The sequence below is a fragment of the Camellia sinensis genome, chromosome 5, assembly GCF_055761805.1.
Source record: "Camellia sinensis isolate YWXY chromosome 5, ASM5576180v1, whole genome shotgun sequence".
Lineage (NCBI taxonomy): Eukaryota > Viridiplantae > Streptophyta > Magnoliopsida > Ericales > Theaceae > Camellia > Camellia sinensis.
This window is the reverse complement of record NC_138965.1, coordinates 98,033,621-98,056,524: the sequence shown is the minus strand read 5'-3', so window position 1 is coordinate 98,056,524 and position 22,904 is coordinate 98,033,621. Positions and strand designations below refer to the sequence as shown.

General features: G+C 36.4%; 1 protein-coding gene and 1 long non-coding RNA gene across 3 annotated transcripts; one reads left to right on the top strand and one right to left on the bottom strand.

Annotated features, from left to right (window-relative positions):
• Window positions 1-7,422: 7,422 nt before the first annotated feature.
• On the top strand, window positions 7,423-8,489 carry LOC114270488 (uncharacterized). Its single transcript, XR_014329864.1, has 2 exons — window positions 7,423-7,560; window positions 8,255-8,489. It is a non-coding gene; the product is annotated as an uncharacterized LOC114270488 (long non-coding RNA).
• Window positions 8,490-9,070: 581 nt separating this feature from the next.
• On the bottom strand, window positions 9,071-21,544 carry LOC114270486 (FACT complex subunit SSRP1). Of its 2 annotated transcripts, none has more exons than XM_028212021.2 (16): window positions 21,315-21,544; window positions 19,342-19,527; window positions 17,920-18,025; window positions 16,554-16,690; window positions 16,346-16,429; window positions 16,163-16,257; window positions 15,964-16,072; window positions 15,669-15,755; window positions 15,475-15,567; window positions 15,049-15,246; window positions 14,774-14,919; window positions 14,547-14,694; window positions 13,199-13,297; window positions 12,945-13,127; window positions 9,496-9,574; window positions 9,071-9,415 (listed from the first exon to the last, which is right to left on the bottom strand). In XM_028212021.2, exons 1-16 carry the CDS (start codon window positions 21,366-21,368, stop codon window positions 9,288-9,290), a joined length of 1,932 nt encoding a protein of 643 aa, XP_028067822.2. In that variant the 5' UTR covers window positions 21,369-21,544; the 3' UTR covers window positions 9,071-9,287. The 2 variants fall into 2 exon arrangements, with proteins under 2 accessions (XP_028067822.2, XP_082725508.1); XM_082869382.1 differs by having other exon boundaries at window positions 19,342-19,856; window positions 21,315-21,404.
• Window positions 21,545-22,904: the final 1,360 nt, after the last annotated feature.

Genomic DNA, 22,904 nt, shown 5'->3' with positions numbered 1-22,904 from the left:
CAAAACATTGCTGGGCGCCGAAACGAGGTACTTGCCACTGGAAAAACTGGCCTTGGCCTTAATGATTGCCTCAAGAAAGTTGTCGCACTACTTCCACGCCCACACCATAGTCGTCCTCACAGCTTTCCCATTAAAAGCTTTGTTTGAGAGGGCAAACTTTTCTGGGCGAATCTTGAAGTGGGCAGTAGAGTTGGGACAATTCGACATCAAGTTCCAACCCAGAACCGCGATAAAGGCCCAAGCTTTGGTAGACTTTGTCGCAGAATTCACCCCAGGAAGTCATCATATCTACCCAGTCGACCTGACTGATACAACCGAACCAAGGATAGAAGTTGACGCCGGAATAGCGCAATCCCTGGTGCAGGATATTCAGTCAGATCCTAAGGCAGACCAAAGTAAAGAAAGCAAGGCAGAAGCGAACCATGCTACACCAAGCCAAGACTCACCAACAAATAAAGACTTGGTTCAATCAGATAGCGAGGGGCAGACAGCAAGTATGGACCTTAAAGAAAACACCAGCGATATTCTTGACCCCACGGCGTCGTCTGATCCCTCCACTTGCTGGAAATTGTTCGTCGGAGAGATGTGGAAGCTCTTTGTGGATGGAGCATCCAATCGGCATGGTGCAGGACTTGGCATAGTCCTGATCTCACCAGACGGCCTGGTTGTGGAGCAAGCAGTCAACCTTGGATTCCCAGCATCAAACAACGAAGCGGAGTATGAAGCGCTTCTTGCAAGTCTCAAATTAGCATCCTACATGAAGGCCACCGAGCTAATGGTGTACAGCGACTCACAGCTGGTGGTAAACCAAATTTCAGGCGACTATGAAGCAAATGATGACAGGATGGCCAAGTACCAAGAATTGGTCAGAACTGAGATCAAGAAATTTGAAGTAGTAAAGATAGAACAGATTGACAAGAAGGAAAACAGTAGAGCAGACGAACTAGCAGGCTTTGCGTCAATGGCAGATACATCCATCCCTCATCTACTACTAATTGACTACCTACCAAGACCAAGCATTGAGGACCCCGAAAAAGAAGAGGTGTGTTGCGCCGAATTAGGCCCCTCATAGATGGATCCCATCATACTGTTCTTAAAAGACGGCGTCTTACCGGAAGAAAAGAAAGAAGCCAACAAAATTAGAGCAAAGTCGCAGCGATTTTGGCTCTCCCCATCTATGGCATTGTACAAAAAGTCATTCTCAGGACCTTATCTAAAGTGTGCCCACCCCAGCAAAGTAGAAACATTCTTGTTCGAAATACACGAAGGGGTGTGCAGAAGCCACCAAGGAGGAAGATCGTTAGCCTACAGAGCCATTTCACAAGGATACTGGTGACCATACATGCAGGCAGACTCGAAGAAGTATGTGAAGAAGTGCGAGAATTGTCAGAAGTTCGCACACCAAATACATCAGCCAGCCAGAGAGCTCTTATCGCTAACCAGCCCATGGCCCTTCGCAATGTGGGGCTTGGACATAGTAGGACCATTTCCAACAGCACCCGGAAACAGGAAATTCTTTCTCGCAGCAAACTCGCCAACCTCAAAGTTCCTGGACTTTACTGTCCACTTCTGTCAAGTATCAAGCTTCATGCTTTCCAAGATGCTCGAGATCACACCTCCTAGCCGAGGTTCTTGTTCCATTAATTTGTAAACTCCAAGAGCTTTGCAACTGTTCCACTCATATTCTTCGGTGGATTCCCGACTTCTAGTCATCTATTTGACTCCAGCGATCTTCATATCGGCGTTCATTTCTCTTGGTAGGTTCATAAACTCTTTTATTAAGCTCAATCTTTCATAACTCTTCTGAATCCGTTTACTTGCCTTCTGTTGTCTTCTATTTTCGTCTGTTTTCAAGTTTTGAATTGTTTGAACGCCTGGCACTGTTCTTGCCATATCTGCTTTTTGTTGCTAGCATCGTGTCTGGGTCATTACTTTCTTGTTATACTTACTTAGTGCCTGTGCACTTGGCTTTATTCTTGAACTTTGTCGTCTTCTTGACTCTAATTTTTCTCTTTTTTCATTCAATCCTTTGTCTTTTTCTCTTTCTAGCTCTTTTGCTTAAATCCGTCATTGTTCCAAGCTTTCAAGCTCTGCAACTGTTTTCGTTCCTCTCCTTCGGTGAAGCTTACGTCATTCTGTCATTTTCGCATCCGTCGTCGGACTTCAGCAATTCTCATTTCGGCTTCCCTCTTTCTAGTAAGCCACTGTTCCTCTTGATTTTATTTCTTGTTGCTTTCCAAAAAGCTCTGCTTCATTGTTAATCACCATTGTTGTTTTACCCGTTGTTTCCAAATCATCTTCTTGAATACACACTATTCACGCATCTGTTGATTTCTGCCACTGTTCTTGGCTTGACACACATGTGCAATCTTTTTGTCTTGATTTCCTGATAGTTTCATCACCATTCTTGATTACGAATTACATTCTTGTTTCTGTTTTCTGTGTCTTTTTCCAGATTCTTACTTTCAATCCTTGCCTTAAAACTCCAAGGTGCCAATCGCCGAAAAGAGCTTTGATCAAACTCTTTGGGAGATCGATGCTGAGCTCGAGGCCGAGAAGGCTGCTGAGAAGTCTTCCCAACTGTCTTCTATATCCTGCCATTGATGCCGAGTAGTTTTGTTTCCTTCTTTTACTCCTTGTACCTTGTACCTTGTACTTTGTCCTTCTCTGTATGCTTTTAATCCGGCCGACGTGCCATTTTTGTAGTCTGAATAATTTATTTTTCAATATTCAGGCCAAAGTGCCTTCTTTCTTCTTTAAATGCATTTCTCTAATTTCTTCTTTGAATGAATGTCTTCTTTTTTCTACTCTTGTATGATTCTACACTTAGAATAATTTGCATGTCTTTAAAGTACACCTTGACTGTGTAATCTCTTCGAGTAAAATACCTCTGTCACAACTTCTAATCTTGCTCATCTCAGCCTTGTCCTAACACTTGAAAATATTGTAACAAATATTTTCACAAGTGTTGCTTAGGACTTGTTACTTTCTCAATGTCTTCTATCAAGATTTCAGTTTTCCATATTTCAAGTTTTGACAACCTGGTAGTCTCGGCAAGTACACAGATATTGCTTGAGCTTGACTTTAACTTGTAAATTTTTCTCAAAAATTTCAACAAGTGTTTTAACCATCATCCTTTATCATAACCTCGGCTTAACTTCAGCTTGTAAATTTTTCTCAAAATTTCAACAAGTGTTAAACCATCTTCCTTTCGATACGACCTCGGTTTAGCTATAACTTGTAAATTCACATAGAATTTCAACAAGTGTTTAAACCAATCTTCTTCCGATACGACCTCGGTTTAACTTCAATTTGTAATTTCACACAGAATTTCAACAAGTGTTAAATATCACATCGGTTTAACTTCAACTTGTAAATTCACACAGAATTTCAACAAGTGTTAAACATCATCTCGGTTTAACTTCAACTTGTAAATTCACACAGAATTTCAACAAGTGTTAAACATCTTCTCAGTTTAACTTTAACTTGTAAATTCACACAGAATTTCAACAAGTGTTAAATATGACCTCGGTTTAACTTCAACTTGTAAATTCATACAAAATTTCAACAAGTGTTAAATATCATCTCGGTTTAACTAACTTGTAAATTTCTACAAATTTCAACAAGTGGTAAACATCATATCAGTTTAACCAACTTGTAAATTGCTACAAATTTCAACAAGTGTTAAATATCATCTCGATTTAACCAACTTGTAAATTGCTATAAATTTCAACAAGTGGTAAACATCATATCGGTTTAACCACCTTGTAAATTGCTACAAATTTCAACAAGTGTTAAATATCTTCTCGGTTTAACCAACTTGTAAATTGTTACAAATTTCAACAAGTGGTAAACATCATATCGGTTTGACCAACTTGTAAATTGCTATAAATTTCAACAAGTGGTAAACATCATATCGGTTTAACCAACTTATAAATTGCTACAAATTTCAACAAGTGGTAAACGTATTCTTCTTCTCTCTGCCCCTTGCATGGCTTCCACATACTCCTTTGCGAACCTTATAAAAGGTCTTCAACCTGGCTAACTGCAGTCCAACCTTGTGTGTTTTCTATTTTTATCTTCTAGGATCTGAGATCTGCTCACTGAGCTCTTCTCTTCTCGGACTTAAGTGCCGAGATCTTGTCTGCTAGAATCTTGGATCTGCTCACTCAGGTTGAGCTCTTCTCTTCTCGGACTTACTCATCTAGGACGAGATCATGTCTTCTAGGATCCGGGATCCGGGATCTGCTCACTTAGGATGAGTTCTTCTATACTTGAATGTTATCTCCTTGGGAGCGCTCATGCCCCCTATCTTTGCATCCCTTCTGGAAGGGTCTTCGTTTATCCACAGGTATCTATCCTTCCATACCTGGAGGTCATCTTCATTGTAGTATCCGCTTCGATCTGTTGTCTTTGGTGCGTCACCTTTCTGGCCGGCGTCTTTCACTCCGTGACTCTGGTCACAAGTTTTTGTGTTGCGGTCGTCCCCTTTAACGTCGAGGTTGATAGGTCTCTCGCTCCCAGCAGGAGCGTTGTTTCCAATCTGATCATTCTGTCCGTCATTGGCCATCTATTCTTCTTTCTTTCATTGGCCATTTATTCTTCTTTCTTTCATTGGCCATTTATTCTTCTTTCTTTCATTGGCTATTTATTCTTCTTTCTTTCATTGGCCATCTATTCTTCTTTCTTTCATTGGCCATCTATTCTTCTTTCTTTCCCACAGACGGCGCCAAATTGTGTGAGTGATTTTCTGACCACACTGCCCGCTTAGTAACCAGCTGGAGAGCACCGGCAGAATAGATAGCACCTGGCTGACCTGCAACAGAAAGAGAAGATTCCGGCGGTGGTTCGTCCACCCGGAGGCACTCCGACGATCAAGTCAGTATATCTCTCAAAGATAAATCAAGTGTTAAACTCACAAGCTTGAGTATTAAAAGCATACCTTAGACCCATGGGGGTGCCTCTCTTTTATAGCCAACATAAACCTAGTCCCAATAGAAGCCTAACTTCTATGGACTCAGGATTACTGCTAATCTTGGACTCCCAGTAAGATTAGAATAAACTTTCTAAGAGTCTTACCTTAATACAAACTGAAGTCTTTTCTCATTCTAGGATTCTTGCCCCTTATCTGCTTATCTCGGATTCCGATATCTTCGGAGGTAACCTTGGCCTATTCGAGATGACCTCGGCATAACAAACAGAACACGTGGCACCTCGGTTGACACGTCGGCGTCACCTTGGCCACGTGTTGGTGCTCAGAAAATATATCCTCACAATTGGGTTTATGACATTTTCCACCGAGATGTAGGCTGTAGTGGCTACAATGAGGTACTCCTAATAGTACTTGGTGTGAGAATAAAGGAGTATCTTATTGTAAATTTGCCTCCCCTGTTGGTAATTTTGTTGTTGGCCTTGTTTCTAAGTAAGACTTTATGTATTTTTGTAATGTTGTGAAATGACAGATATGTGTTAGAATAAAATATTTGGAAATCTCTCTTCACTTTTATATAAATTATTAGTGGTTAGGCATGTGTGTTGTATGTAACACGTGATTTTTTTTTATCAACTTTTAGTACTGCAATTATCTGTGTCTCGTAAATTGGTATGTGATATGTATATGAAGTATAGAGACTTGTATGGATAAATTGATCTATACCTAAAATATAATTAAGAAATGAATGCATACTCGGTTGAAGAATTTAAATAATAAATGATAAATTTTATAAATATAAACATTAATTTATAGCTAGATTGTTGAGATCACAATCTTATCTTAAACAATAAACAATAAACAATAAACAAGTCCTTTAAATATATAGTGTTATACAAATTTTTTTCATCAACTTCCTATTTTAGCCATAATCATTTAGCCAAATAAACAATAAACAATAGGCTATTTTAGCCAAATAGGTCAAAATGTCACATCCAACTCATAATTATTTCATTTTTTTTCTCATGAAAGTCAAAAACGTCAAAAAGCCTATCTCAAATGAGGTTTTTTAGCCCCAGGCTAAAATAGTCAAAAGGCCAACTCATATCCCAAACGAGCTAGCTCTCCATCTGTTTCTATTTCTCTCTAACATTCACACAAGCACAAACCCTAGGCCAACATTTAAAACCACCACCACCCTGTTTGTTTCCCCACCGTGAGGTCGGCGGCAAACTGACCAAGGCAGAGAGCAAACACGAAGAAGGTGGCTAACACAAAACGAAACAGGAGCAACATTGGAGCAATAGTGGGGTTCAGTGGAGAGATGAAGGAAGTTCAGCAGCAGTGCGTGGAGCCACCTACACTCTACTATGGCTAATCCTCTCAATTTTAGACCTCTTGCACCAGGTAAACTCTCTCTCTCTCTCTCGATACTTGTAAAAATTACTTTGGGTTGTTATTAGCATGACCCTTTGAAAATTCATGGTTTTGATGCACAATTTAAAATGGGGTTTGATCTACAGAAGGAATCAAACCAAAGGAAGCTAGCTCATGGGGCTATAAGAGCACAAACAGCAGCTACCACGACTCTGGCAGTCAACCAGGCTGCACCTAAAGGGAAGAAAACCCTTAGAAAGGGCAGTGTTGTGATCACAGGAGCCTCCTTCGGATTAGGCTTAGCCACAACCAAGTGTCACGTCCCGCCAAATTACCAAGCCAGAATTACCTATCACAAGGAAGTCTCAAGGAAGAGAGGCTAAGGGAATATTCTGTAAGCTCCTGGAAGACTTAAGAAAATATGAAGACCATGCAGGATGCTGGAAGCTTCTAGAACTCCCTAGAGTATTATAGATAATTGTACATAGGATTAGAAGCTTGTACATACTTCTAGAATAGGTTCTTTGAGAGGATGAGGGAAGGGTCTAGAATCCCCTCCATCTATGTAGATCTAGAATAGTCTATTAGATGTAGGAGGAGAAAGTGTCTAGAACACTCTCCATCATAGTAGGTTCAGAACATTCTTTGTAAGCCTATAAAAGGGGGAGGGCCTCATTTGCCCAAACCACCCAAGTAGACCCAAGTAACCAAGAGTTGTAAGCTTTCTCAAAGTATATACAAGGCATTCTCTCAAACTCTCGTGTTCTTCTAACTTCTCTTTTCTACAGGAGTGTGAGTTAGGCTGACTTAGCATTATCAAGTGAGACTTGAGATTGTCTAAGTGCCGCACGGATAGCTTGGAAACAACCAAGTCCGTGACACAAGGCTCTAGCTGAAACAGACATATGGCATGTAATCATGGGCTGCAGGGACTTCCTAAAGGTTGAAAGAGCTGCCAAAGCGGTTGGCATTGCCAAAGAGAACTACACAGTCATGTTTTTAGACCGTGCCTCACTTGACAGTGTCAGCCAATTTGTTAACAACTTCAAGCGATCAGGTCGGCCACTTGATGTCCTTGTTTGCAATGCTGCTGTTTATTTGCCAACTGCTAAGGAGCCAACTTTTACTGCTGAAGGGTTTGAACTCAGTGTTGGGACTAACCATCTTGGACACTTCCTCCTTTTGCGGTTGATGCTCGATGACTTGAAGCAGTTATCCATCGAAGCGTCTCATCATTGTTGGCTCAATTACAAGTACGTAACACATGTCACAGTCTTATTTTGGCACAAATTCATTCTTTTTATTTTTACACATGATACTTGTCATTATTCTGCTCAAAGACCAGTTAAGGAACCTGTGAATACTTTGAGCTTGTTTGGAATGCAGCTAAAAAAAAAAAAAAAATTGGCTAAAGAAATAAAAAACCAAAAAATTAGAAAACCTATTTGTCATCAGCTGAGAAGGAAAAAAAATGTAATTTTTTCACTCGCAAAAGAGTACTTTTTTAGCAATTTTTCATACGCATTAGCTTTTTTAGCTTTTAAAAAAGGCCAAAAAGCTAAATTCTTTTAGCTCATGTTTTGGCAGGTCATCCCTACAGCTTCTGTTTTTGGTTCATCATGGCCCAATTGACAACAAATATTTGCCCACACAAAGTTCTCATTTTATTGGCAACTAATACTTGACAAAATACGTATACATAGAAATATGTATACATGTGTATGTATATAATGTTCTTGGAGAACCCAAAAAAATAAAATAAATAATAATAATAATAAATAAAAAGAACTAAGCATTTATTTTGGTTCTACGATTATCATTTTGTCTAATTTTTAATGATTTTATGATTATCATTAGATTTTGGCGAATTGTTGTCACATTTATCATTCTTTGTTCAATTTACATAATTACTAAGCTATTGTGGTGGTTTGCATTCTTCACTCACAGGCTAATATGATCTATTGATTATATGATCTGTCTACCTGCTCATGGAGCTGTTATTGCAGAACCTAATAGCCCACTATTTAGGTATGTTGGTGCACGTTGGCTAAGCTAAGCTGCCACACCGTCATATTGTATGACTAGATTACCAAAAGCATATTTGCTATTGTAGTTTATATCTCTGTTTTAAGTGGCTCACTTTAATTGTACTATTCCAAGATTCATGTGAGTTGTTTCCATATGGAATCTTGTACTTAAAATTTATTAAGCAAGAATAATTTAAATAGATTTAAAAAATTAATTATTTAAAAAATTAATTATTTAAAAATTAAGAGAATAGTGCTTTTGATTTTTCTTTTTAATTATCAAATTTGAACTTGCAAAAAACAAAAAGAAAAAAAAAAAATACACTAAACAAGCCCTTTAAGCAATTGATTCATACATTCAAGCGACATTGCAGCTTAATTGATGTGAGATTAGACAAGCAAAGCAACAAATCCCGAAGGCTTCATTTGGCATGAGCATAGAAGTCAACCAAAAAAACAAACACCCATGTTGCTTAAAAACTTTAAATTAATTTGGTAACCTCATTTCCTGCCAAAGAGAAAAATCTACATCCCTTCCCAATGATGTTGAGAGTGAGCAATTCCGGTGAAGAAGATAATGTGAATTTCTTCAATCGGTAACTACATAATTTTCTTCAGAATGTTTTTGAAAAAAAGAGTCAAGAAAAATATCAAATCTCACCTTTGCTGAATTTTGAGAATATTAGTACACTTTGTTTTTTGTTTTTTGTTTTTTGGATGTGTACGAATCAATTGCTTTGTGTAAATAGTCACCACATTTCCCTATACGACTTGCCAATTACTAAACAAACAGGTTCTCTCTTACATATCCAAATGTGCCAAAAACTTGTATGCCATTCTATGAGCATTTTACCATAAGAGAATTCTACTACGGAAAATTGGTATAGAAACATCATTAAGGACCTATAAACACCGCCACTTCCAACTTAATTGTGAAAAAAAACAAACAAAAACTATGCACTGTCAGATTCATTTCCAGAATCTATGTTCATCGGCTGAGGGTTCTTGTACCCACTGATTTCATCCTTGTAGCGTTTTTTGTCAGCCTGGGCCTTCGCTTCATATGGTTCTTTCTCCGCAGCTGCAAAAACCATTTTCGGTAAAATTCATAAAGCAGTTATCATTATGAATGTGCGGTGACATTGTGTCAAAAAGGCAAACCTGTCATCTTTTTCCATTTATCTCCAAGAACTCTTCCCACATCAGTGAATGCAATTCCAGGGTTAATTTTCTTAATATTCTGCAATCAAAATAACAGCATGAGCAACCAATCCAACACTGCATTGTTAGAATCGTCGGACAACACCGGATATAAGATCTTTTATTGGTGGTGTTCTCAAGAAAGAGTTTTGGTTTACAGTATACATGAAAGCAGATCCTTCTGGCACGAGGAAAAAAAACTGGAATCACTCAATTTGGGATCCACTGTGGTGTACTTTCTCTCACAGCTTGAAATGAATACCGTTCCAATAGGAGGAACAAAAACAGGAACATGGTAGCTACACGTTTTAAAATGTGGTACTAAATATGAAAACAATTATATTTTAATAGTAAGACATCCAAAAAAATATAATTATAAATTAACCACGTAAAAACACAACTCTAGAAACATTATGACCCCCATTTGTTTTACATTTGGTCCTGCAAAAACTCCGTTTTCTCTAGATTTCAGTTCATTATATTTGATTTTTTTTCCTCCTTTAGGAAACATTTAAGAAAATATGTAAGAAAATTTTGGGATTGCTAAATTTTCCTTGTTGAAATGAAAGTGTAACATGTTTTCGAAAATGCATCCAAAACGTAAACTCACACTATGTATTAGCATTTGAGTTAACACAATGTGAAACCCACCTTTACGAGTCCTACATGTTTATATGAGAGAGAGCAGTACAAAACAGTGTGGACGCCGTGCCTTCTTGGGTATAAGGCGTGTTTCCACACTATGTCGTACCAACTTGCTTTCAGAGTCGCCACTTAATTTTTAAGGGAAACCAACAAATCTTTAACAATGAAAACTAAACAAATGACCTGTCCGTCACAACCAAACAATCAAGGTTCGGGAACTTAGGTACGAGAGGGAAAGGTCATTAATTGATGCACCCCTCTTGCCTAATCAAGTGATTGATCTCTACTCATCTTTTATTTTTGAGATTTAATGATTAATTATTCCACAAAATTCAGTATTAGCCCTAACTCCTTTACGAAACCTAAAACTAGATGTTTTGAATAAATAAACTTTACTTAATTTGGATTAAATAAATATAGCCATATATTTTCCAACAAAAAGAGAGTTTTTAACACTCATGGCTACAAACACAACCCAAACTAAGCAATATTCATGAAAAAGCATTCAAAACATTCAACTGATCATGAAAAGCACATAGACTTGATTTATTGCAAAAACAATGCAACAAACAAGTAACATGCTATGAAAGAATGAGTAACTTACCTGGATTCCACCACAAAGCGTCCAACCATGCCAAATATGATTAAACAAAATACAAAAACCTACACACGCAACTAAACACACAATGCAAACCTAAACATGATGAATATACAATGATGAAACCACGCTATATGTACAATAATATCAAGATTAAACTAACCTAAATATGCAACAAACATGCGTCTGACTAGAACATGCAAAACAAAGCAAAAACATGCAAATCTAACAACCTACATGATGATTCATGATTACTAACACCCTAACCAACCATTATCAAACAATGAAAACATGCTTAAATCATATTTAAAAAATAAAGAAATCAGATCACTTACTTGCTGGTTTGAATATCAAACCAAAGAGCAACAGACAAGGCGAGAAAATAAGAGATTTCCTTGCTTGCAAGCTTCCCTCAGGCCTGCCTTTGATTTGATTCACTTTCTTCAAACCCTAGATCTACTTTTAGTTGTGGAGCTATTGTATTAAAGTTGTATTTCGGATTTGAGGGTTGGGGTAGAGAGAAAGGACTCCAAAGTCACTTAAAACACTTCAATTTTGCTTAAAAGCTCCGTCCCTCAAAGAGGAGGAAGAGGAAGAGAGGGGTCCTATTTATAGGCAAGGAGGAGCCTTGGCGATTATTCTAGGGTTAGCTAGGGTTGTCCCATCGCTAACTTCTTGCGCCTCCCGAGCAAAATGCACCAACAGTCCACATTCAAAACCAACTTTGGGTGTTGCATGGACATGCGGGCGCACGACCTAGGTGCGGGCGCACGTGCCTCTTGGGTATGTGTGCCATTCATGCATGCACCAGTACGTGATTTTATGCTCTTGGACCCTCCTATTGCCTAAGTAAGTCCATTTTAACTCTCAATTGACGTTTTTACATGGAATTGATCAATGGTTTTGGAAATGTACATCAATTCAGACTTAGCCGAACTTTTCCCTTCTAAGTAGGACCAAAAGTTAGGTTTTGGACAAAAATGGGTTCAAGAGTAAAATGGTCACTTTTACAAAAACACGGTTTTTGGCTAAAACGAGATAATACAGCAGTTCGTAACAACTTCAAGCATCTCTAGGAATGAAGTTTTTACCATTTCATCATCGGGAAGCTTACAAGTGTCTGAAATCTTAGGGTCAATTAAAAATGGGATGTCTACACACGGTAGTGTACTTGGTACACAAACCACAACCTCCTCATATAGAGGTTCAAATACTAGAAAAACAACTAACACTTGAAGTTGTAATCCTCTGAGGTCATGGCGTATGGTGGATCGTAACTCTAATCTACTAACAATCAATTTAGGTCCTACATCATTTGTACAAAACCCAAGGGATATGTATAGACTCCATGAACTTTAGTAAGCATCTAAATATAATAAACTCTGGAAATTATAATTGCCTTAACCTTCCATGTGAAGGAAGTGGAATAGTAATTAAATAGGATTATTTACACGAAGACCCCTTAAACTATTGAGAATTGTCACTTTGACTCCCTAAATTACTAAAACGTACAAATAGACTCCCTAAACTATTGAAAAGTATCACTTTGCCCCCTAAACTATAAAAATATCCAAATACTATAAAAACGTACCAATTGGACCCCCTAATGAAAGGGGTCAAAGGGAAACACATCAATAGTTTAGGAGGTTCATTTGTTTTGGGGGCAAAACAATGTCCATTTGTATGCTTTTATAGTTCAAAGGGTCGAAGTGATACTTTTCAATAGTTTAAAAGGTCTCCATGTAAATAACCCAATTAGATATATGTGAATTTCAAAAATAAAAAGACATGTTTGGAAGGAATGTAGGCCACTTATTGAAGGACATAAAAATCTGAAATTTAGGAAATGGAGACAAAATGTGCATTACAATCGGCAATTTGTCACACAAAAGTCAAAGAGATAATTCTACTTAGTACCCCAAATGATTGACACACAAAGGCTAAAGAGATAAATACATTACAACACAAACCAAATATGAATTTTGCTTCTGAAGCATGTAAAAGGTAACTAAGCTACATCAACATAATTGCAACTCTATATACATGACAAGCGCACACAACTACCAGCCTAGTTATGTATTAGTTTCTAACAAATAACGCCTAAAGCAAAGTTAAATATTAAAAGGAATTAAAGAAACAAACATAAAACTGAGCAAAATATACTGACCTCCCTTTCGCTCTGTGAGAAAAACATAAAACCAGATAGGGCCCTCTTTGGTGCATTCGGATCCTTCTTCTTTTTCTGTTTCCTCTTCTTCGAACCATCTTCATCACCATCTTTAGACTTACCCCTACTGGAGGCTGCCTTCGATGTAGATGGTTCTTTCTTGGATTCCTTTTTGGCAGGTTTCTGAATTCACCATTCATTAGATGTAAGACTAGTTTTACAGTGGAACAAGAAGAATGATTGTAATGGTTTACCTCTTTCTCGCCTCCACTGTCACTAGCATCAGATTCCTCTTCACCAGAATCATCGGTAGGTGAGCCTCCATCGTCCCTGTCAGCAACAAAATCTTCATCCTGCAAAAAACCACCATGTTTGACAATGAAGGAAGACACCAATAAAGAGAGACAGAAACACGGGTATGTCTCAAGCACAAGCATGAAAAGAAACATAATGAGGGAAAATTAGGGAAAACCAGCTAATATGATCATCACCAGAAAACAAAAAAACAAATACTAATAAGAGCAACAAAAACTTTACTATAACCCTTCTACAATTTGGTCTCCGTAATTCGAATTGCCACAAATTTATCCTTAATTTTCATATTGTGTCAAGTTGGTCCAATTGATAACGTTCATCAATATTTCGATAGAAGGTCATGTGCACCCCATGCAATCATCTTATAGGGGGAGAAAAAGAAAAACAATACGTCCTTTGTGAAAACCAAGCCCCCTCTCTTCACCCCAACACCCACAAACAACGCCTTTGATGCCAAACATGCCAGGTTGTACTGCACAAGAGCATAGCCATCTCCGCCATGCACATGCAGCTTCTTTACGTCTTCATCTTTGAGTGGACAAACTACCCCCAATCTCTCTCTCCCCGCTAGCAAGTGCCATGACAACGACGCCATCTTGAAGGTTGACTGCTCTGCCACCCTTTTCTCTACAATGTCACCATCAACACCAACTGGACTCTCATGATGCAGACCAAAGTCGGTGGTCCAACCCCACCCCACCCCCAAGTTCGAACCCATGCCTTCACCTCCTCTTCACCCCCACCAACCCCCTTACCCTGTCACAATCCAACCCGCTCTCCCCACCACCAACACCCTTCCCCACGGTGCCCCACCCATCACAGTCCCTCCCACCACTGTCCAACCCATCACTCACAGCCCCCTTTCATCTTTTACATATATGTATTGTTATATATATACACATGATCATGTATATACATATAGAGTTAAATAAAATTAGATCAACTTAACTAATACCAAAGTAAGGACAAAAATATCAATTAACTCTATAATAATGTCATGTGCCTCACACGACTTTTCGTCCAATTTCCAAATGGTCATTTTTAATTGAACCAAATTGACAAGATGCGAAAAATTAAAGGACAAATTTGTCAAAATTGGAACATGGGCCACATTGATACAAGGTGCCAACTACAAGACTACTATTATTTTCCCTAATAAGAAATAAAAATAAAAAATCCCGTTGATACATCAGAGTAAAAATTCAAACTTCCAGCTCTCTGATTTTTAGCAATTTGATAACAGACGTAAGCGTCTAATGAATGAAGCTAAATGAATTTGGATCTTACCTCCTCATCACTCTCATCTTCACCAGCTGCATTCTTAATCCGCTCAAGATGTGGGTCAACAGCATCATCATCATCACTTTGCAGAACAGCTGCAACACCATCTGCAGTTCGGATGTCTCCCAAGTTCATGATTTTCAAACCTTTCCCACTGCATCAACAAACGGTAGAGTTAGAATTTAAGTAACTTCCAACAATCCATACACAGTACATGAGAAGCTCATAGTAACCTGATGAAGTCAAAAAGATTGTGATATTCATTCCTCTGGATGTTCCGGAAAAGATGTTCTTGCTCAGTCTTCAATCTGATAAGAAGATCAAAGTAATGCATATTTGAGCCTCCAGCAGCATGCCTTTCAAACTCCACATAGTCAATCTGAAATAAGATATGCAAGTGCAACCTGTCAAATGAACCCTAAACCGGCCATGATTTAATATAATATGTCTATCACCTACAATACAAGTAAACCACATGTTTAAAGCATTTGTATGGCCAAAAAGTTACCTCTTCATGAAGAATAAGAGTTGGAGGCTTAGGTAAAAAGAAAAAACCCTTTTCAAGTGGATACAAGACACCATCTTCAGCTTTCAATGAAGACTTAACAGCATAACCATCCTGACAGCTACGGAACTTTCCTGGTCTAGTGACTTTTGCACCGGACAAGCCACGCATTATCAATATGAATACTTCATGAATCAGGCCCTGATATATCAGAGATAGAAAAATTAAACCAAAGCACACAGATTTAGTTTTAAAATTTTAAATAATAAAAAACAAAAAAAACTAACAAATATATTATCATCACAATAAATAAAAAATTGTATATTCTATTTAAAAAAAACTAGAATGACAACAGGTTCTATTTTTGAACATGTATGAATTGGTGCCTTAGGAATGACATCAAATGATGAAACAGCATCTCTACTATACCTTATACGATGATTCTAACTTGTCCTTGTATTTGGTATTAAAAAGATCTTCATTCATTGATAGGGTGCTTTCAACCACATAGTCTGTTTCAAACTGTGTAAAGATGGCAGGGATACAATACAAATCATCACGTGGACACATGATTCTCTAAGAAAGATAAAATGGTGATCTTAATGAAACTTAACCAACAATACCTGCAAAACAATATGTGGGTACAAAGTTTGACCTTTACGGATAGGTGGATCGAGAGTAACAACAACAAAGGTATGCGGTTGGTTAGACTGCACAAACACATGACAATATGTGAGTTAAGTTAAACATTGTTGCATCTTCCAAAAAATACAAGTGGCCAATCAATTTCAATAATACAACTGATCAACACATTTGACTATATGCATATTAATAATTCTTCCATTAAGCAAATAAAACGAACTAATGTACAACCAAAAAAAAGCCTTCTGAACTTGAGGGAAAAAAAGAAGAGAGAACCTTGGGCAATAGAAAAAGGCGAACAACACTGCTGTACTGAATTTTAAAATCATTAGCTTGCCCCTGAAGCCGCAAAAATGAAAGATGAAGTTCAACATTGTATCGGCCCCTACAAAGAAAATACTTCAGTCAAAATTTTCTAAGCAGCATAAAAGACCATGGAACTACAAAAGATACCACACAAAAGTACAGTACTCACCTTGGAGTAAGAATCGCAATTCCTTCAAATGTAACAACAGATTCTTCACCGCCTGCACCAACATCCGCCATTGACATGATTTTGTCACGGAAGACCTAATGTAAAGGAATATTAGAAGTACGCAATTGTTAGTTTTCTACCCATGCAATTCAACCAAAACCCGGGGGAAAAAAAAAACCTTACCTGAGCAGGAGGACGATTTTCATCACCAACAAACTGAGTGTTGGAATTAGGTATGTGAAAACTTATCTCCATCAATGAATCTTTCTGCAATTATAACACCAAAGGATCAGAATAATGAAATTGCTCCAATAAATTCAATCTAAAAAGCATAAGATGTAGAGAGACGGCATAAGTCATTCAGGAAATTTAATTAGAAACTGAAATCAACCTCATTAGCACCAGTTGTGTCATCCACATGGAACTCTAAAATGACATCATTTTTTCCTTGCAGTTGTGTTTGGGAGACATCAGCTAAAGACACCTCAAATGCTTGCCTTGAACCAACTAGAAAAGTCAGCATATTCCCTACAAATAAAAAATGAAAATAAAAAAAAAAGCTAGGGAGTTGTTCAAAACATCAAGATGGCAGCAAAGTAGTCAAAAAGCCTCAACGCAGGCAAACTCCTAATAATGACTTGAATGAGAAAAAGCTTATATAAAATAATTCATCAAGCTGAGACCAAGGGTGGAAAAGAGAGGAAAACCAAAGCAAACTAGTCTCCATTCTGCTTTATTGAGGGCTATTATACGGATACTCAACTAAATTAAGTAAATTTGTATAATTTTTACTACCGCATCCCATGTCAGGTTAGGTATTTCTGTCCCCCTAACATTTCTTTTAGGCTATGTTTATCATAAGGGCAAATGGGAATCTCATTAATGATATTACTAGTAATAAAATTAATGCGTCCATGCTATTTAAAAGTTTGGTTTAAGAATCCTCAATGGGAAAATAATAATTAAAAATATTGTGGGCCCAGTTATTATTATTATTATTTTTTACTCTTAAATAGTTAAAATCCCTCTAGGAATGTGATTCTTGTTGAAATAGATAATAAGGAATCACTTTCCCATGCCAATCCATTCCAAACACTGGAATCATGGGACCCAAAATCACATTCCCATTCCCCCTCAAGAATACTATCACTCAAACATAGCCTTACGGTGATCATGCGACTGCACAAGTCTGCAGATAAACCATAAAGCACATGCTAAAAGTATAAAAGAAACCATATTCACATCACTACGTACGTATGCAGCCATGGAGCAGTTTACTGACTAAGAAATAGAAAGCCATATTTATCTTTTTTAATATACAAAAAACAAAAGCAAACATAAGATGATAATTGTATTTTAACAATGAAAGAGACTATAATTTGCAAACGTGATGAGGGAAGTTACTAAGGTTTTGTTTGGAGGATGGAACCAGCTAGCGAAAATGAAAAAGGTATAGAAAAAAGGAAATAACCACTTCTGAAAATAGATATATATTTGTTTTCAGGTCTTCACAAGTTTTGTCATATGACTTTGTAAAGAAATAAACCTTTCTTTTCTTTCCTTCACATTTTCTTTTCCTCGCAATTTTCCAATACACCAAACAACTTAAAATGAAATGCCTCACAATTTCTTCCTTCTTAGTTTAAGAGTTCCAAACAAAACCTAAACAAATTTACTTTCAATAAATTGTCTCCAAGGCCAAAAATAATAAAACAGAAATGACCCAACAACACTACATTCCAACATAATCCACTCACCATTCAAATCAACTTCACCCCAGTTTTTTCCACTAACAGAAAGCTGCTTCTCTTCAGGTGTTATTCCACAAGTGCTTTGTAAAAAACTGGTAAGAGTAGCCACATCCTGCAAGGTAGGTATGGATGTACAACATAAGACTTATAATCAAGTTTAAGAAAGGGAAAATGTAAATAGCCACATCCTGCAAGGCAGGTATGGAGGCACAGTATAAGTATAATTATAAAGTTTAATAAAGGGAAAATGTAAAACTATTACGAGAACCAATGATGTGAAGGTTACAATTTTCCAAAATTTTACATAGGATATATGACAATAGAACTCCTTTGACTGAAATTAAAAAAAATGTAAACCATGAAACAAACAAACTTCTAGGTTAAAGGGAGTATATTACTGGAATCACAATAAGAGGCAGTTTACGAATTGCAATGGAGATACGATAATACAAGCCATGATAGCCATGCTTTAACTTTCAATATTCCCTTCTCAATTCTACTAAAACTAATATAACCACCCATCAAATATAGAAAAGAATTTATACAGATGTGTAATGAAGCAATGAAAAGGGAAAATCCTATCAAAATGGTTATGATATGGAAGTAAAGGAAAGGACCCAGACAACAGAACCCTGTTTAAACAGAGGTAGTCATGCATTCCACATAAAAAGAAAATCCAGCTAAGTGCACTGCATAAAAATCACATTTTTTGACAATAAAAAATGCAAGTGTAGAATAATCAGATGAAACGAGAAATTAAGAACAAGACCAAACAACAACAGCTTTAAAAGAGCAATTGAAATATACTTTAAGGTTCAGTTTTGTAAAATTCAATCACCAAGAAGTTTACAACAATAGCATTACATATATTGTTCATAAACTAATAGGGATGCCATATAAGCGAGGAGTTCAATAATAGTACTAGTTCTAAACCCAAACACCCCCCCCCCCCAACCCAGGGCAAAAACTCACCCCTTTCTGCCCCAACCCAACCACACACCAAAAAAAAAAAAAAAGGAAAAAATAATAATTAAAAACACAGTCATCATCATGTATGAGAAGCTTGACAATCATAGCAACTCCACAGAATCTAAATCCAGGGACATAACCAAACAAGAACAAATTTATATGTTACATACATATATACAATAAGCATAAGACAACTTCCATAATTGGCTTGTCCTTTTGGATAATGATGAACGTTGAAAATATTACGTTATCCAACCAGGAGTGCTCAAGTTTGTCACAAATAAAATTAAAATATCTAATGTACATCCGAAAAATAGTAATATTCCTTCTGCATGACACTTGAATTTTCACAAAATATGAAAATCAACGGTCTTAATTAAGGAACTACGATATACATCAAATACAGAAAAGAAAACAATCTAAGGGGGGGAGAGAGAGAGAGAGAGAGAGAGAACTTACCTGGTCACGGAAACCAGTGAATTTGTAGTACGGACCATCCTTACTTCTAACACCAAGTTGATTAGACCGGGGTACCTTCATCCAGGAAAGTCCCACAATATCATCCTTATCAACTTCCACAGCTTTCCCACCCCCTGATTTTTTCCACAATATACCCCCCGAGTGAATCCTAATTTGCCCTTGATTCTGCATTTCCCAACATATGCAAGTTAAGGACGCAATTTCCACAGCCTTGAAAATCCAGTCAAATTTACATGTTTATGCATGCGTTAGAAAACCATTTTTTTTCTCTCTCTAGATTCTCAATAATGAGCAGAGAATTGGGGAAACTCCAATCTGAAATCCTAAATTTCTGTTTTTACATGAGATTGGTTAAAATCATGGATATATAAAATTAAGGAAGCTACAATAGTCTGGAATTTGAAGTATTGGAAATCTGGGTGCAGCTCAAAATCCTCACATCTCCCAAGGTTGCATGATTGTAATAACGTGATATATTGCAAGAAGCTTGAGTACTGAAACAACAACAACAAAGAACATATATACATATATTCGAAGGTGTGCACACCCATGGGTGAGCTTGAAATTGACAGTTATAGAAGAGCCCATGGTGTGCTTAAAATCGAGTAACTTACAAATGAGAAAAGCTGAGATAAAATAAAAGTGTTCATACCAAGTGGCCTGCTTATATAATAGTATAGATTGCGTTTGCAATTTTACATCTAATTTTTTGGTAATTTGATGAATGGAGAAGATGGTTTGAATTTAATAACTCCTAGCCGTTTCTTTTAGAAGCAACTAATACTACGGAAATTTTGTGGGGGGAAATAAGAAACATAACAAAGTTTCAAAACCTTCTGAGTTGTGTGCTTTATATACACTACTAGCAATGGGAGCAAACACAATATCTTTGCAATTTTACATTTAAATTTCTTGGCAGCTTGATAAATGAAGAAAACAGTTAAAACACTTGATGGATGTGGCATGCAGATGGGGAGAGCAGTTTTGGAAAAATAAAAAAATATGAATACGCTTTATAATAATAGAATAGATTATATAAAGCACACATCTCTAAGATGGATTGAAGGTTTGTACTTTGAATATATATATTTTTTTCTTTCCCAATAATGCCCATAAAATCACTACTAAGAGCATCTCCAACCCATCACAACTTTTTTCATCTAGTTTGATTCCAAATTTGAGTAAAAAGCTTGATTTGATATGAAATGCATCAATCCTTTCATCAAAATCATTTTAAAAAGTTCTCTTTCCATCAAATTTGATGAAAGAAAAAATCAATGTCAAATTCAAATTTGATAAAAGATTTGATGAGTGCCCAATTTGAATAAAAAAATTAAAAACAAAAAAACGACTCCCTTGATTTGGTTAAAGAATTAGAAATGATTTTTTAGCACATTTTCATTTGATGAAAGAAAATGTAGAGAATTGGAGATGCTCTACCACGCGGCCACTTATAGTAACTGCTAAACAATAAACAGTTTTTAAATTTAATCTATCTTTCTCATTTCAAATTGCATACAAGTTTAGATGTAAAAATGCTTAATATAATCGTATAGATAGTGTAGATAAATAGCATGTAAACCCTCCCATAGTTCGTTGAAGAGAGAGAAAATCAAAATGAGTAAAAAAATACATTCCACTAAATTCAAAGAATGGATCATGATCAAAACCCTTGAAAAGCAGAAAACCAAACAGGGATTTTTGGATACACAAAAAAGAAAAAAAAAAGAAGGAAATTAGAGTTGCAGGTCACATCTCATATAAGGGTCTGAAAGAAATTTGGGTTAGGGTTAGGATTTCGAAAACCTAGAAGAAGCACTCGAAAGTGTGAAAAATTGATATATCGAAAAAAAAAAAGAAAAAAAAAGAAGAAGAAGCAGAAGAAAACTGAACTTTGAATTCGTTGGAAAAGCTAGAGAGAGGGGAAGGAGGGAAGGAGAGAGAAAACTCACAGTGCCACCGCGGCCACCTAGAGAGATGTTGTTGAATAGGTGACCATCGGCCATGGTTCCGAGCTCAGAGAGAGAGAGAGAGAGAGAGCGCGCACACAAACACTACAGATTTTCTGCAGATATATAGGGGCTGTTTGGGGTGCGCAAAGCACCTCTTTTCTTCTTCTTTTTTGGTCTTCTATTTCATTTTATTTTATTTTTCAGAAAATTTTGTTTACACACTGATCTTTACGTCAACATTAAATATTGGGCAAATGACAAATATATTTTTGAAATCTATTTAAAATACGGATTATTTTTTGTGATTTAAAAAATTATAAATATTTTTTTGTCAAATTTTTTTATTTAACAAAGTTAATTGAAAATATAAAATTTCTAATTGTTCACTTATATAATAATAAAATTATCTGAATTATTAATTTAAATAAAATTTTAACATTATTAAAATACCGTTAATTAACTTAATGATTTGTTAATAAAATGACCTATTTGCTATGAAATTAGAAATCTTATGAGGCATAATGTCATTTTTAGAACTATAAGGGGTAATTTATAATTTATATAAATCTCAAGAAATGTGTTTGTAATTTACTCTTAAATTTATATTTCAATAATATCCTTAAACAAAAAGACTATTAAAGATAATATGGGGTGTATAAAAATACAAAACACTTTTTACATACCATCATCACCAATCGACATATAGTGGGTGTTTAGGAAGTTACTATTTTAGTAGGTTATTTTAATTTTTGGTTATTTTATTAGGTTAAAATTTTTGTGTTTGGGTAGATAATTGAATTTTTTTGTAATTTGATGTGATATTTATGAGAGAAAAAAGTGAAATGATTATGGGTATGATGTGATACTTTGGGGTTGTTTGGGATAAACTAAATAAGTGTAATTTTTGAATTTTCAAACTAAAAAGTAGAGGAAAAAAATGATTGTTTGGGATAACTTTTTGACTTTTTACAAAAAATTGGGTATTAAAATATTATATAAAATAGCAAAATTACCATATTATCTCTAAATATATAAATGCCTACTAACAGTGATGGTATCGTCATGCATATGGTAGGCAGCAATAGAACCAGATTGCCTATGGTGTTGTTCGAATTAGACGGTGATGTTCGGCCTGTGGGGGCCCACCACAGGTCCCGTTTTGATAATCGGAACCGTTGAATATGTAGAACTCGTTGAGTACTATATGCTTGCAAAAACTCACTTTGATTGGATATCGATAGCTATCTGATCGGATTAGTTTTTTTGTCAATCGTTACTTTGTGCACCGTCCATTCTTTTATACAAAATTGATTTGATCATATAGTTATTGATATCCGATCAATATGATTTTTTACAAGTATATAGTACTCGACGAGTTCTACACATTAACGGTTCAGATTATCAAAATGGGACCTGTAATGGGCCCCCACGGGCCAAACAACATTGTCCTGTGTATTATGAGAATGCATTCGGTTGTCTAATATGTACCAGCAGCACTGCAGACAACACATCACTTCAATACACTTTTTGACTTGTTCTTTTTTTTTTGTAAATTTATTTTTTTATATTTTTTTTGTGAATAGTGATAAT

Coding starts and splice junctions, on each gene's coding strand:
- LOC114270486 (XM_028212021.2), bottom strand. CDS start 21,368: ATGGCCGATGGTCACCTATTCAACAACATCTCTCTAGGTGGCCGCGGT. Junction 18,026..19,341: donor TCACTGGTTTCCGTGACCAG/GTAAGTTCTCTC, acceptor CCTACCTTGCAG/GATGTGGCTACTCTTACCAG. Junction 16,258..16,345: donor AAAATCGTCCTCCTGCTCAG/GTAAGGTTTTTT, acceptor CCTTTACATTAG/GTCTTCCGTGACAAAATCAT.